Source organism: Artibeus jamaicensis, unplaced genomic scaffold, assembly GCF_021234435.1.
Source record: "Artibeus jamaicensis isolate MK-2021 breed Jamaican fruit bat unplaced genomic scaffold, CSHL_Jam_final scaffold_369, whole genome shotgun sequence".
Lineage (NCBI taxonomy): Eukaryota > Metazoa > Chordata > Mammalia > Chiroptera > Phyllostomidae > Artibeus > Artibeus jamaicensis.
Window position 1 is genome coordinate 29576683 of NW_026522042.1, and position 12324 is coordinate 29589006.

Sequence of the window (12324 nt, forward strand, 5' to 3'; positions counted from 1 at the left end):
CATCATGCTTTAAACTCCCTGTTAGACATTAGAATTTCTGAGATACTGATACCGGAATGAGCATTTTCATGTAAATTTCTAACAGCCTTCCTAAGACACTGTACAAAGTGAAACAGCAGGCACGTGTACTTTAGGAAGGCAATTCCAAAGGAAACGGCAGGTGTTTCCGACTGGAAGGTGTCTGTACAGATGGTCACAAGAACCCCCAGTGGTGGGAAGTGACAGTCAACAGGGCTTTCTCAGTGATGAGATGCTCTGGACCCATACTGGCCAATAGAGGAGCTGCTAGCCACGTGTGCCTACTGAGCACCTGAAAACTGACTAGTGTGATTAAGAAACTAGATTCATTCGTAATTTTAAGTAATTTAAGTAGCTACATGTGGTGGTGGTGCAAGTATTAGACAGCGCTGGTCCTGGAAACTATAAGAAAACCTGATTCTATACTGTCCCCATACCTTTTCCAACTTGATGTTCCTAAGTTCTACTAAAAGTAGAAACTTACTTTTAACAAAAAGCTACTAAATTCATTTTTAATTTTTAAGCGGCTGCATGGGAAGCTGGAAGAGGGTGAGTGCTGAGAGCCTGAATCGCAGGTAATGTGTGGGGGACTGGGGCATCCTTCCCTCCCCCGTATCAGCTTCTCAAGGCGATGATCCCAAAAGGATGCCTTAGTAAGAGAAACTTTTCCGATCTCTTTCTCTCTACATGTGTCCTTGGAGCAGGTTTATACAAACTTTCCTTAAATAGGTGAGATTTTCAACCACATTACTAAGGACTCAAGCCTATTTAATGGCAACTGCCACAAACGAAACTCCTGGCAGACCCTCGCCCTACCGAAGCAAGCTGCCAGACTAATCAGGGCTCACCGGGCCACTGCCCCATGTCCCCAAGCTTGCTCATGCTCTGCAGCAGGTCTGTGTGCTCTGCACCCTCCAGTGGAGGCCGATGTACTGGCTGCCTATTCCCGGACATTTCTCCCAGCACTTAGAGTAAATTTCCTGTGCAGTCCACCTTTTAATGTAGAGCCATGACCTCTTTCTTTAGTTCCCAAACCAAACATGTACTTTATCGTAATTGCCTCACTTAATTCACAAACTAATGCAGTGTAAGTCCAAAACAAGAACACACATTGCTTATATGAAAGCTTGAGAAAGACAGTATAAAAAAATACGATGCTAAAAAATTACGATCACATCAGACGTCTGCAACCAGTTTCTACTGCATTAGAAAGTTGTACTTAAACTGTTTCTCTAATGTCAAGTCTTTCTTTACTAGAAAGAAAACTAAAAAACTGCAAATCAGGATTGCTGCTTTGAGGGTGTGGTATTCTGTAAGGAAGCCGTGTGAACGCCCATCCGCCGCAGGCAGACAGGCTGCACTGAGAGCTGACCCTTCGTTGCAGGACATTTCAGGGCACCATGTACTGGCAACCGTGAGAAGGAAGCTAGTATTTCATTGGGTTCAAAATTTTACAGACCACTGTAAAGCCATTTACTTCACAGGAAAGATGTTCTATCCAGGGGTGTCCAACCTGCGGCTCGTGGGCCACATGCAGCCCAGGTTGGCTGTGAATGTGGCCCAACACAAAATTATATTTACTTAAAACATTATGAGTTTTTTTGTGATTATGTGTCACAATGTATTTAATGTGTTGCCCAAGACAACTCTTAGTTCCAGTATGGCCCAGAGACACCAAAAGGTTAGACATCCCTGCAAAGAAAAAACTTTATTATACACAAAACAAGTCTGCAAAATACTGTTGAGAAAAAAAATAACCCCCCAAATGGAGTATACACGATAGCAAAAATCCACACTGGAAGAGATGCTGCTCTAAATGATTCCTGTAAGTTTAGCTGCTGAGATAATATCCTGACTGACCACGACTTGCCCTGGACTGACTCAGATCTGAAATAAAAAACCAAGACTTTAATTCTCCAACATAATGGAAAAACTGAGCTCTTAACCATTTACTTCTTAAGAGACAGAAGTAATATAATATTACAACTGCTTCTGAAGTACATGGAGGGCAGGCCTCTGTTGTAACTATGCAACTCTGCCACTGTAGAAGCAGCCACAGAGGGCATGGCTGTGTTCCTGTGAACAGATGGGCATCGCTGTGTTCTAATAAAACTTTATTTACAACAGAGCTGGCAGACCACATTTGGCCAGAAGGTCATAGATTGTTGATCTCTGTTGTAATTTAAAAAAACATATAAAACCCCCCAACATCTATGGTAAGATAATACACAGCATGAAGTAAGACCACTTACCTGGCCAAGAGACTCACACAAATGCACCTGCAAGTACTCGGGTGGTAAAGCAGGAATACTGAGAGAGGCCTGGGACAGTGGGGGCACTGAATGGGTAAGTGACGACTCAAAGTCTGCAATCAAAGCATTCGATTGACCTCCGTTCACTGCATTTTGTTTGGAAACCTCTAAATCCTTTCTTTCTGAGTCATCTAATCTGAGAAGTTCGACCTGTGATTCGATGTGTATTAATTCCGGTTTCCCAGGGTCCATCCTCCGGGAGGCGGGCGATGCGGTTCTGAGAGTCCCAGTCATCTCTTCTTTTCCGCTACTTGACATAAAATGCTTCCTGAGGGCAGCCCAGAGCCCGTCAACCCACGGCTCAACCACGAGTTCTAAACTGGATTGTTATAAGAAAAAAGGGAAGAAGAAACAAAAGCCTGAGTTCTTCACTTAAATATGCAAGAACAGGTAATGGCAGTGTCTGTCCGTTATGCAGAATGCTAGGCAACCGGCAGAAACACTAGGAAGTCTATTCGGATACAAAAATGACTGACAAATGACTAAGTGAACAAGCAAAACATTATTATGAGTTCCTTAGCACTGAGCTGCAAAATGAGCTAATATAAAAGTTTAACAACAGAAATAAAGATATTTTAAAGATTTTATTTACTTTTACTTATTTTTAGAGAGGGATAGGCAGGGAGAGCCAGAGAAACACCGATCAGTTGTCTCTTGCATACCCCCAACAGGGCACTTGGCTTGCAACCCAGGCTTGTACCCTGACGGGGAATCAAACTGGTGACCTTTTGCTCTGAGGGACGATGCCCAAACCACTGAGCCACACCAGCCAGGGCAGAAAAGAAGATACTGGGTTGGCCAAAAACTCTGTTTTTCCCCTTACCATAAGATGTCTCTATAGCACTTAGTTGTCTGTAACTTCATTAGAAACAATTTTGTTAGATTGTATTGTGACAGCTGTCATAACAGCATGCATTTAAAACAATTATCAAAATTGATAATTTTTTAATATATATTTATATATGGTTTTATATTTCTGCTACTTACTTTTCTTTTTTTTTAAGATTTTATTTATTTATCTTTAGAGAGGAAGGGAAACATCAATGTGTGGTTGCCTCTCATGTGTCCCCTGCTAGGAACTGGCCTGCAACCCAGGCATGTACCCTGACTGGGAATCGAACTGCGATCGTGTGGTTCACAGGCCAGTGCTCAATCCACTGAGCTATGCCAGCCAGGGCAAAATTGGTAAACTTTTGTCATTTTAATATTGATGGAAGAAAATGTGCAACATTTTCAGCATATTAGCTTTATTATTTCAAGAAAGGAAAAAATACAGCTGGCACAAAAAATTTTGTGCAGTGTATGGAGAAGGTGCTGTGGTTGATCAAATGTGTTGAAAGTGGTTTGCGAAATTCTGAGCTGGAGATTTCTTGCTAGACCATGTCCCATAGTTAGGTAGATCACTTGAAGTTGACAGCGATCAAACTGAGACATTAATTGAGAACAATCAAGGCTACATTATGCAGAAGATAGCCGACATACTCAAAATGCCCAAATCAATAAAGTTATTGGTGAAAATAAAAAATGTGTTTTTTATTTTATGGAACAAACTAAACAGACATTTTGGCCAACCCAGTATTTTAGTAGTAGGTATCAGGAATGTTATTCTTCTTTATTAACTCCCTAAAGTAGGGTTGGCAATCTTCATTTTAAAGTTTTAATTTTAAACAAGCATGTTAAGTTCTGATTAGGCCAATAGAACTTACCCAAAATCCAAGTCTCATCTATATTACAAATTAATAATCATATCAATAGAATACAGTATCTTTCTTTGCCTAGCCAACTTGATTATTTCCTACATATTAAAATATCAACAACATATCAGTGAAATAAATGCTAAGTCTCTTGACTAAGTAACTGTTCAAACTTTCTATCAGTTCTGAACAAGTTTTCTGGCAAAATCTGCAGGGAGGCAGATAACGGGGGAAAAGCAATCACCCATCAGGTAAGTTGAATTAATCGTAAGCACATCTGAACTGTGTTGGTCGCCTTATTCCTGACAAAGTGTGGTTCCTCCATAGTAACTTTCCCCACATTCTCTGCACAGAGAAACTGTAAGTGTACAGGTAAGATTGTGTGTGTTATGACTTTGGAAATAATACCTCTGTCTAATTACAAATGAAAGGAGGTACCGATTAAATTCCAATTCATAAAACTACATGACTATTAAGAAAAGGCTCATTTTAGACTCCATATTATTGACTCTAATTTACTGGCTATAATTTCACTGTATTCATTAGGTGCTCAGTTTGGTACATCTGACCCTCAGGAGCCTTTGGAAAAGTAAGTAGATAAAATTATGGGTTCTGAAATGACAGCTACAGTGAGAAAACCCAGTCTTACAACTCAGAAACACGGAGATAAAAATCATAGAACGCTGATACTCACTGAGTGCTCACTGTATGGAAAGCGCTATTCTAAGAGGACAAGCTGTACTAATCCCTTTCATCCTCCCAAGAACCTAACACACCACACACTACTGTCATCTATTTCATGGAGGGAGAAATGGAAGCACAACAAGGTGGAGTAATTTGACCAAGGTTTCGGTCAGTAAGTGAGAGATCAAGGATTTAAATCTAGGTATTTGGACTCCAGTGGGCATTCTTAACACCTTCAATGTGGTGGTATATTACACCAGGATGTCTTTTTGAAAATATTTCACTTTTAGAAAAGGGAAAATTCAAGCAAGGTAGTTAGGCTGAAAAGTCAAGACATGCAGCTGAAACATACATTCAAAAATGTTAACACCTGATCCAGTAAATGAACAGGGAAACCAAGCCTCTACACAGAAGTAAAATATGGACGGAGTGAGAGGCTGATGGGCTACACAAGAGCTAGCAATTAGACAGCTCACACGAGACCACAAATACTTAATGTTGTGAGGTTCTGGAAGAAAATTAAAAAGTCCAATGTAAAGGGACGAAACTAAAAGGTAACACACATGGAACGTGGTTGAGCTCTGTCACCAGCATCAGGAAGAGCCTGTGCACTGGGGACATGACGAGCCGCAGCATCACAGCCGCAGGCACTGGTGGGCAGGAGGGGGAGCCTGGTGGGATGAAAGTAGTGAGCTGGCCAAAAACTCTGTTGCGTTGTTTCTGTACAATGGCTCTCGTAGTGCTTAGCCGTCTTTCACTTCATTCGAAGTTAGACTATCACATCAGCATGAATTAAAAAAAAAATCAAAATCGGAGAATTTTTGTGCAGCCCTTTGAACCTGGAAGAAGATACACAACATTTTTAGCATATTATGCTTTATTATTTCAAGAGAGGTAAAAATACAATGGAAATGTAAAAAAAAAGATGTGTGCAGTGTATGGAGAAGGTGCTGTGACTGATCGAACGTGTCAAAAGTGGTTTGTGAAGTTTCTTGGTACTGCTGACATTCTTGGCTGTGGGGCTATCTTATGTCCTGGAAGACGTTCCCAGCACCCCTGGCCTCTACTCACTAGAAATCAATAGCAAGAGATAGCTGACATACTTGAAATATCCAAATCAATAAAGTTACAGGTGAAAATGAAAAGCGTGTCTTTCATGAAAGAAACGTGACAGCTTCTTGGGCAACCCAATATATCCAACACTCATGCAAGGGTGTAATATGCAGAAAAGCAAGACACTGGCTGAGTTTGTCATCATTCATAAACACAGCTGTGGTGAGAAATCACTTAATGCACGCACCTCACAGAAAAGAAGTGTGTGCGCTGTTTGGCTGAAATAGTTAAGGGTTAAATGGCAGAATAAGTTGTAGGCCAATCAGTATCTGTAAGATCTTTTAATAAATATTAGGAGGATGTGAAGGGTGGCAATAGTGTGGAATACAGAACTGTAGAAGAAAGAATAAATAAAAGTAATGAATATAAAAACTGCGTTCTCAGAGGACATTAAAATGTAAGGAAGAGAGTGCCAAGGAACGCAGCCTGCTGTGAGGGCCCGGTCTGCACTCCCTCCCAGGGACCCACGGGGGACTGAGCGCCCTCCACTTGAGAGGATCTGCCCCCATGTGCACCACAGAGAAAAGCACACACACATGATATCCAAGTTCCTAAAAAAATGCTGATTTTTCAAATACCTACACATTTTTGATAAAGGTAACTATACTGGGACACCTTTTGTAATTTCTTCCATTAGCAGACAGAGAAGGATGAGGCACTTAAAACACTGGCTACCCTTCATCACGTACAAACAAGGTTCCTGGAAGGACGGAGGTGTGTTGCTCTTACCCTACGCAGTCATCTGCATGTCCAGTGCCATAGAAATGCCGGGCACCGAGCTCCTGCAGGCGCTTATCAATTACCTTGCTCCCATTACAGAAGTACGTGTATTCTGAATCACCCAGACCTAAAAAGCCCAAACAGGTTATCAGTGCACAATAGGCATTAAGTTTAAAGAAGACACATACAAATAAAATATTTAAAACAATACCATTCATGCTCTTTTTGAAGGAGCAAGAAATAATGTATAGCTTTGCATTTACTAATTTTTTCTTTTAGTAATACTAAGCATGAAAAAAATCTTTTCTATTTTATAATGGAAAAGTACCAGACACACTGAAACAACAAATACTTTCTGACCACTGTTAACAGAAAAATTTTTTCATTCTTATTTCCATGGGTCTGTGTAAAAATCTGAGAATTTTAAAATGAGGATTAGTTTAAAAAATATCAGTCAGTAGTGGTTCACAAACTATAGCCTGTGTGCCAAATACACCGTCTTTCTTTGTAAATAAAGTTTTATTGACACCCAGCCAAGTCCATTTGTTCACATATACTGTTATGGCAGCTTTCAAGCTTTGCAGCAAAGGTGAGTAGTTGTTACAGTGACCACATGGCCTGCAAAGCCTAAAATAATTACCATCTGGACCTTTATAGGGTTTGCTGACCCGTAACCCTGAGCACACAAGGTACATCTACCATGTAAGTCATCACTCACTGTGTTCCTGGTAAGAACTTGGACTAACATTTTCATACTTGGTTGAAGATCTAAAATCAAAAGCTCGAATTTCTCAGGTTTTTACTCTTTATGTACTTTCCCAAGAAGAATAAGGTGAACGACTGGTGGGTCCATTTATGAACCTAAGATAGACTGTAACAGTTGGATGGGCTTTGGTCTTTTTTGAGAAATTTTAAATGCATACAGGTTCACTCTTAAAAACTAGAAAAACTTGAATCAAAAACATGGAAATACTCCAAAACATTCTCTTGAATATGTTATACAGGATAGACCCCAGCCAGGGTCATTAACTGCAATTTCTTTTTTTTAATAATTAAAAAAAGTTTATTGTTGTTCAATTATAGTTGTCCCACCATTCCCCCCCCCCATTGCTCTCCCCTCCCGCCCCCACCCCCACCCTGGCGCCCAGCTCACCACAGTCCATCATTTCTAATCAGTTACTTTTGGATACAATCCAAACTTGCTGGATACTCTCCCACCGGAATCACTCTCGAAGATAAAGAGTACAGATCACAAGCCAGGAAAATGACCCTGAATTCCCTGCCTGGAGTCGTATCTTGCTAAATTTGTCCATCTGATCCTTTACCTTAGTACTTTAATCTACATTTCGTAGAAGACTAGTTTTACTTAACCTGGGAGCTTTTCAACATGCTGATACCAGAATCCTACATCAGAACAATTAAATCAAAATGGCTGGAGGGAGACCCAGGTAATGGAATTCAACGAAAACTCCTCCAGTGGATCCCAATGGGAGGCCAGGACTGAAAGCCACCACCCACACAGAGGTCCCTGTGCAGGGTGCTGGGTCGGCTGTCGGAGCGGAAACCCAGGGCAGTGCCTCCTCTTTCCAGCAGCAATTCTTGTTTTAAACAGAAACAGATCCATTTCTTGATACTCAAAGCACATTACTTTGGGCTCCTCCTAGCCCTCTGTGCTTAATTTCTGAGCATTCCTACAAATGCCTTCAACAAATGCCAGCAAGTACCTCATGGGCCCTACCGGAATTTCTCTGAAGCAGCTGTTGTCAGCACTGCAGGATAAGTGTTAGGAAGTGTACAAGATGACTGAACACTCGCTAACACAAGGACACCGTCCAGGTCACGGTGGGGTCCTACTGCATGTACCTGTGTCTAATCTGCACTTGACTCAATACAGCAACTTACTCTCCATGTATGCAACTGCACATCATAATTATAATAACAGAGCAAACTAATAAACTGTTTGTATAAATTATACTGTAGGCCTTGGGTATGGTTTCTACACTCTCCTGGGGAACGTCTTCATTCCTGATGCAGGATGTGCATTCCAACAGTCGGCGACCTTGGCAATCCCATCAACACACACCGTGAGGACAGAGACACCGAGGCTGCTTCTCCCCCTGTGCCCAGATTAATGTATGTCATCGACTGGAATGAGGATTTATGGATATTTGTTTTTTTATTTAATTTTCATCTGTGTATTATCTTTTAACATCTGATTTTTAGAGAGTATACACTTTGACAGCTGTAAAAAATCAAAATGCTACTCTTTTTAAGACATTTCACAAATATTCACTTACAGGACTAGCTGAAGGTATTTTATTCATATGTATAATTTATACCAATAAAATGATATTACAAGTAGAAAACCACCACCTAGAGAAGTGGGTCTTAGGGAGGATATCAGATCCAACTGGGAGATTTTTTTAAAAACAGTACAGCATGCAGGGCTGCTCCCTCAGGAATTCTGGGTTGGCAGTTTGCGGTGGGGCCAGCCGCTCCCAGTCTGAAAATGGGTCGCGGTTGAATCGGACGCACACCTGTGGGTAGAATGCTACTCGAGGGGCTCTGCACTGGTGGTGCTGTGCTGGAGCCTTCACGGAACAAAGCACATTTTCAATGAACTATCACACGTTTGTATAAAAAAACCCAAAAAGGACAAAGCCCATACAATTATGTGCAGAGTGGGGCAAAAGTAGGTTTACAGTTGTATGTGAAACAGAGTTCATTCTTGAATTATTTATTAATTATTGTATTGTTTCCATAGGCGCAACTGTAAACCTACTTCCCCCCATTATATACTATGGTTTTAAAAGATACATTCAGATACCACAATTAAAGCTAGTAATAACAGCACAGTAAGAGAAGAATACATAGTACATACCTAATAACCCGTACCGCAGGTGTGCAAAGAAATCAACCGGCAGCGTCGTGTCCTGTATGTCTTTCACGAACCTGCGGGCAGTGTCAGGTGGGTCTCCATCGCCGGTGGTAGAAACGACCATGACAAGAGGCGCCGTTTCAGTTTTTAGATCATACTACAAAACAGGAATGCCACGTCAGGGATCCACTGCTATGGGACGTTTAGACTTCACGTAACAGCTGAGTCTCCTGCCTTGAACCAGTCACTAGCACTGCGTGCGGCACATGGGCAGGGGGGCAACGGAGCATTTTCAACTTGGGAAGGTAAACTTACTCCTCAGCTCTCGGGGAAGTTGGCTCTCACTCCCTCCGGGGTCCACTGAGCTGAGAACATCAGGAGTGATAAATGGAGATCCTCAGCATTTCCAAGTCTTAAAATCAAGCTTCTTCAATCTAATTTCCACCGAAATTTAAATATTTCGAATAGAGTACTTCACTGTTTCTATTTACGATTCCATGAGCTCTAGTGCTCCAGTATCATCTAGTTTGGCTCATGCTGAAGTAATAAATAAGGATTCAAGTTAACATTTTACCAGGAGATTTCATGCTTATGGGGCACTTCACAAGTTGTGAACAAACGAACCTCTGTGAGGTTTGTTAAAGTAACTACACCTTAAAAATGACTTCATGATGTAGGAAGTAGAGAGCCCTCTCTTTAAAACTGGATCAAGAACTGGAGAAACCATCCAGCTGGAGAAAGCAAACAATGTTACTAACATGGTATTAAAAAACATAAACTATTCACCTAACTTTGAAATCGCTACTGACCTGAGAGTGGCAAGGTGACCCAAGGGGCAAAATCGGGGTTAGCTGTATGATAACCCTGTTTTGGTAACAGATTGAGGTTGTACTTCATCATGTGGTACCCACAAGTTTCTTTGAAGTTACTACAGAATTACAGAACCTGACACCTGGTGGTGTCCATCAGGACTCTGCTTATTGGGTGACGCCCTCGGCCCTGGTGTATAAAGGAACTAGCTGCTTCTCATAGGAGCTGAGTTTATAACTCAAATGTGCTGCCGACAGTCTAGTCTTTTGAACTAAAGATGTGGGGAAAGCCCAGAGGGGGTTGTGAACTTGAGTGCCAGAGTACTAGCAGGGTAGTTTTTGAAGTACTGAACTGAATCCGACTGCTTGCTGATGGGACCTCAGCTTGCGCCTGAATGAAAGACCCTGCTACAACCTGATTTATATAAAAGAGTAAAATCTGGCGGTCTCTACAGAACTGTAAGAAGAACACAAATCTGTTATGATCTTATTTATCCTAACGTACAGACGTCTGTAGAGACTGAATGCACAAGCAAGCAGTCCGGGATCTAAAGAAACTCAGTCTTCTCCAGATCCTTACGCTTCTACTTTAAATTCTATTTCGTAAAAGAAGTAAGTGCCCCTTCACTGGGAGGAACTTTGACATAAATGGCAATGTTTTCATTTTGGAGAAACACAAATGGGGTGTTGGGGTTCTAAAGTGGAAAACACATATATGTGTGCAAACACACACATCTCATGTGCTCTCACAGCCACCGGGTGAGATAAACAAGGCAATGACTACTACTTTCATGTGGGTGGAGTAATTACTTGTTTAAGTTTTTAAGACAGTTCAGTCTAATTCAAATGGATACTTAAATGTTAAAAAAGAAGAGCTGGCAGGAATCTTAAAACACTTTATAAAATAAATTTCTGAGTATTAAAAAAAGGATTATGGTGGCATTTAAAGCCCTACTTTGTTGTTTAACATCACTCCCAAACAAAATATCTTCAAAGCATAAAACAGTAAAAACCACAGCAGTAACAGCTAGTACCTCATCTGATTCACTAATACAGTGAAGGTCTGCAGAAAATCCATGTGCAACAGCCTTTTCCAATATGTCTTCTGCTATGGCCTTTGCCTGTCCTTGCTGTGTGGCATAGAGTAACAAGAACCTTCTCATCGCCTCCAAGCATATGCCTGTTACACTGAAAGATGAACAAGGGAAAAAGGGGTTTTCTTTCTCATGAAGCAGTAACAACCTGCAGGTATTGATTCTACCTCATATTCTTAAAACAAAAGACTCTAACACTATCCACACAAAATATGAAATACATTTCCCTGAATTTGATTGCCAGCATTAATTCCCAAGGAGTCATAAAAAGAGAATTATCAATCCAGGAGGTGAAATGAAACTCGAATTCCATGATTCAAAAACCGTTCTGGGGTCAGACTACCTGGGCTTCAATCCAGGGTGGCTCACTCACAACCACAGAAGCATAGGCAAGCCTCCCAAAGACCTGTGCCTCTGCTCCCTCACCCTTAGTGGGATAATCACAGTACTGTCAGACTGGCAGAAGTAAAGCACCTGAGTGTTGGCTGAGACACAGCAGTGCTCAGTAAATCTTAGATACCTTTTGGTTTGATCTTTCAAAAAAAGGAAAAAGTAAAAATTCCATTACAGTTGTAGGAGTCATGGTTAGTACTTGATTCTAATGCTAAATAAACTTTATCAAGCACTTTTTACTATTTGACCCACTATATGTAAATGCAGTGTACATATATTTATTATATATAGATGGGAAGTAAATATCTCTAATCCACTCAATCACTTTACTAGTACACATGTTTTCCTGAAGAGAAACCAGTAATAAAATAAAGGACACTGACAGACTTCTCATACTCATTCAGTGTCTATACCTGAGGGACTGTCAGTAATCAGGGAAAAATGCAAACTGAAATCCAAATCAAATGCTTAGCTTTGGCATGTGAACCACCAATATTTTTATGATCCTCTGGCTAGTTACATCTTAGGGAAAATTAAGCAACAAAGAGATTTAAAAAAATAAACGTATCCTGTTAGAGAACATGTTGACAATCATGGAATCTGCTTAGG

At 40.9% G+C, this 12324-nt stretch overlaps 1 protein-coding gene across 3 annotated transcripts in view; it reads right to left on the reverse strand.

Annotated features, from left to right (window-relative positions):
* The window catches only part of MTRR (5-methyltetrahydrofolate-homocysteine methyltransferase reductase), a 31425-nt gene that overhangs the window by 18364 nt on the left and 737 nt on the right, over positions 1 to 12324 (reverse strand). For 2 of the 3 annotated variants that reach the window (XM_053657379.1, XM_037145290.2), the window contains exons 2-5: positions 11263 to 11416; positions 9423 to 9576; positions 6551 to 6668; positions 2271 to 2649 (exon numbers count right to left, since the gene is read on the reverse strand). In XM_053657379.1, coding sequence (XP_053513354.1) covers positions 2271 to 2649; positions 6551 to 6668; positions 9423 to 9576; positions 11263 to 11391 — 780 coding nt within the window. In that variant the 5' untranslated portion in view covers positions 11392 to 11416. Of the gene's footprint in view, positions 1 to 2270; positions 2650 to 6550; positions 6669 to 9422; positions 9577 to 9734; positions 9957 to 11262; positions 11417 to 12324 lie in introns of those variants that run through there. The other variant, XM_037145291.2, reaches the window with a different exon arrangement.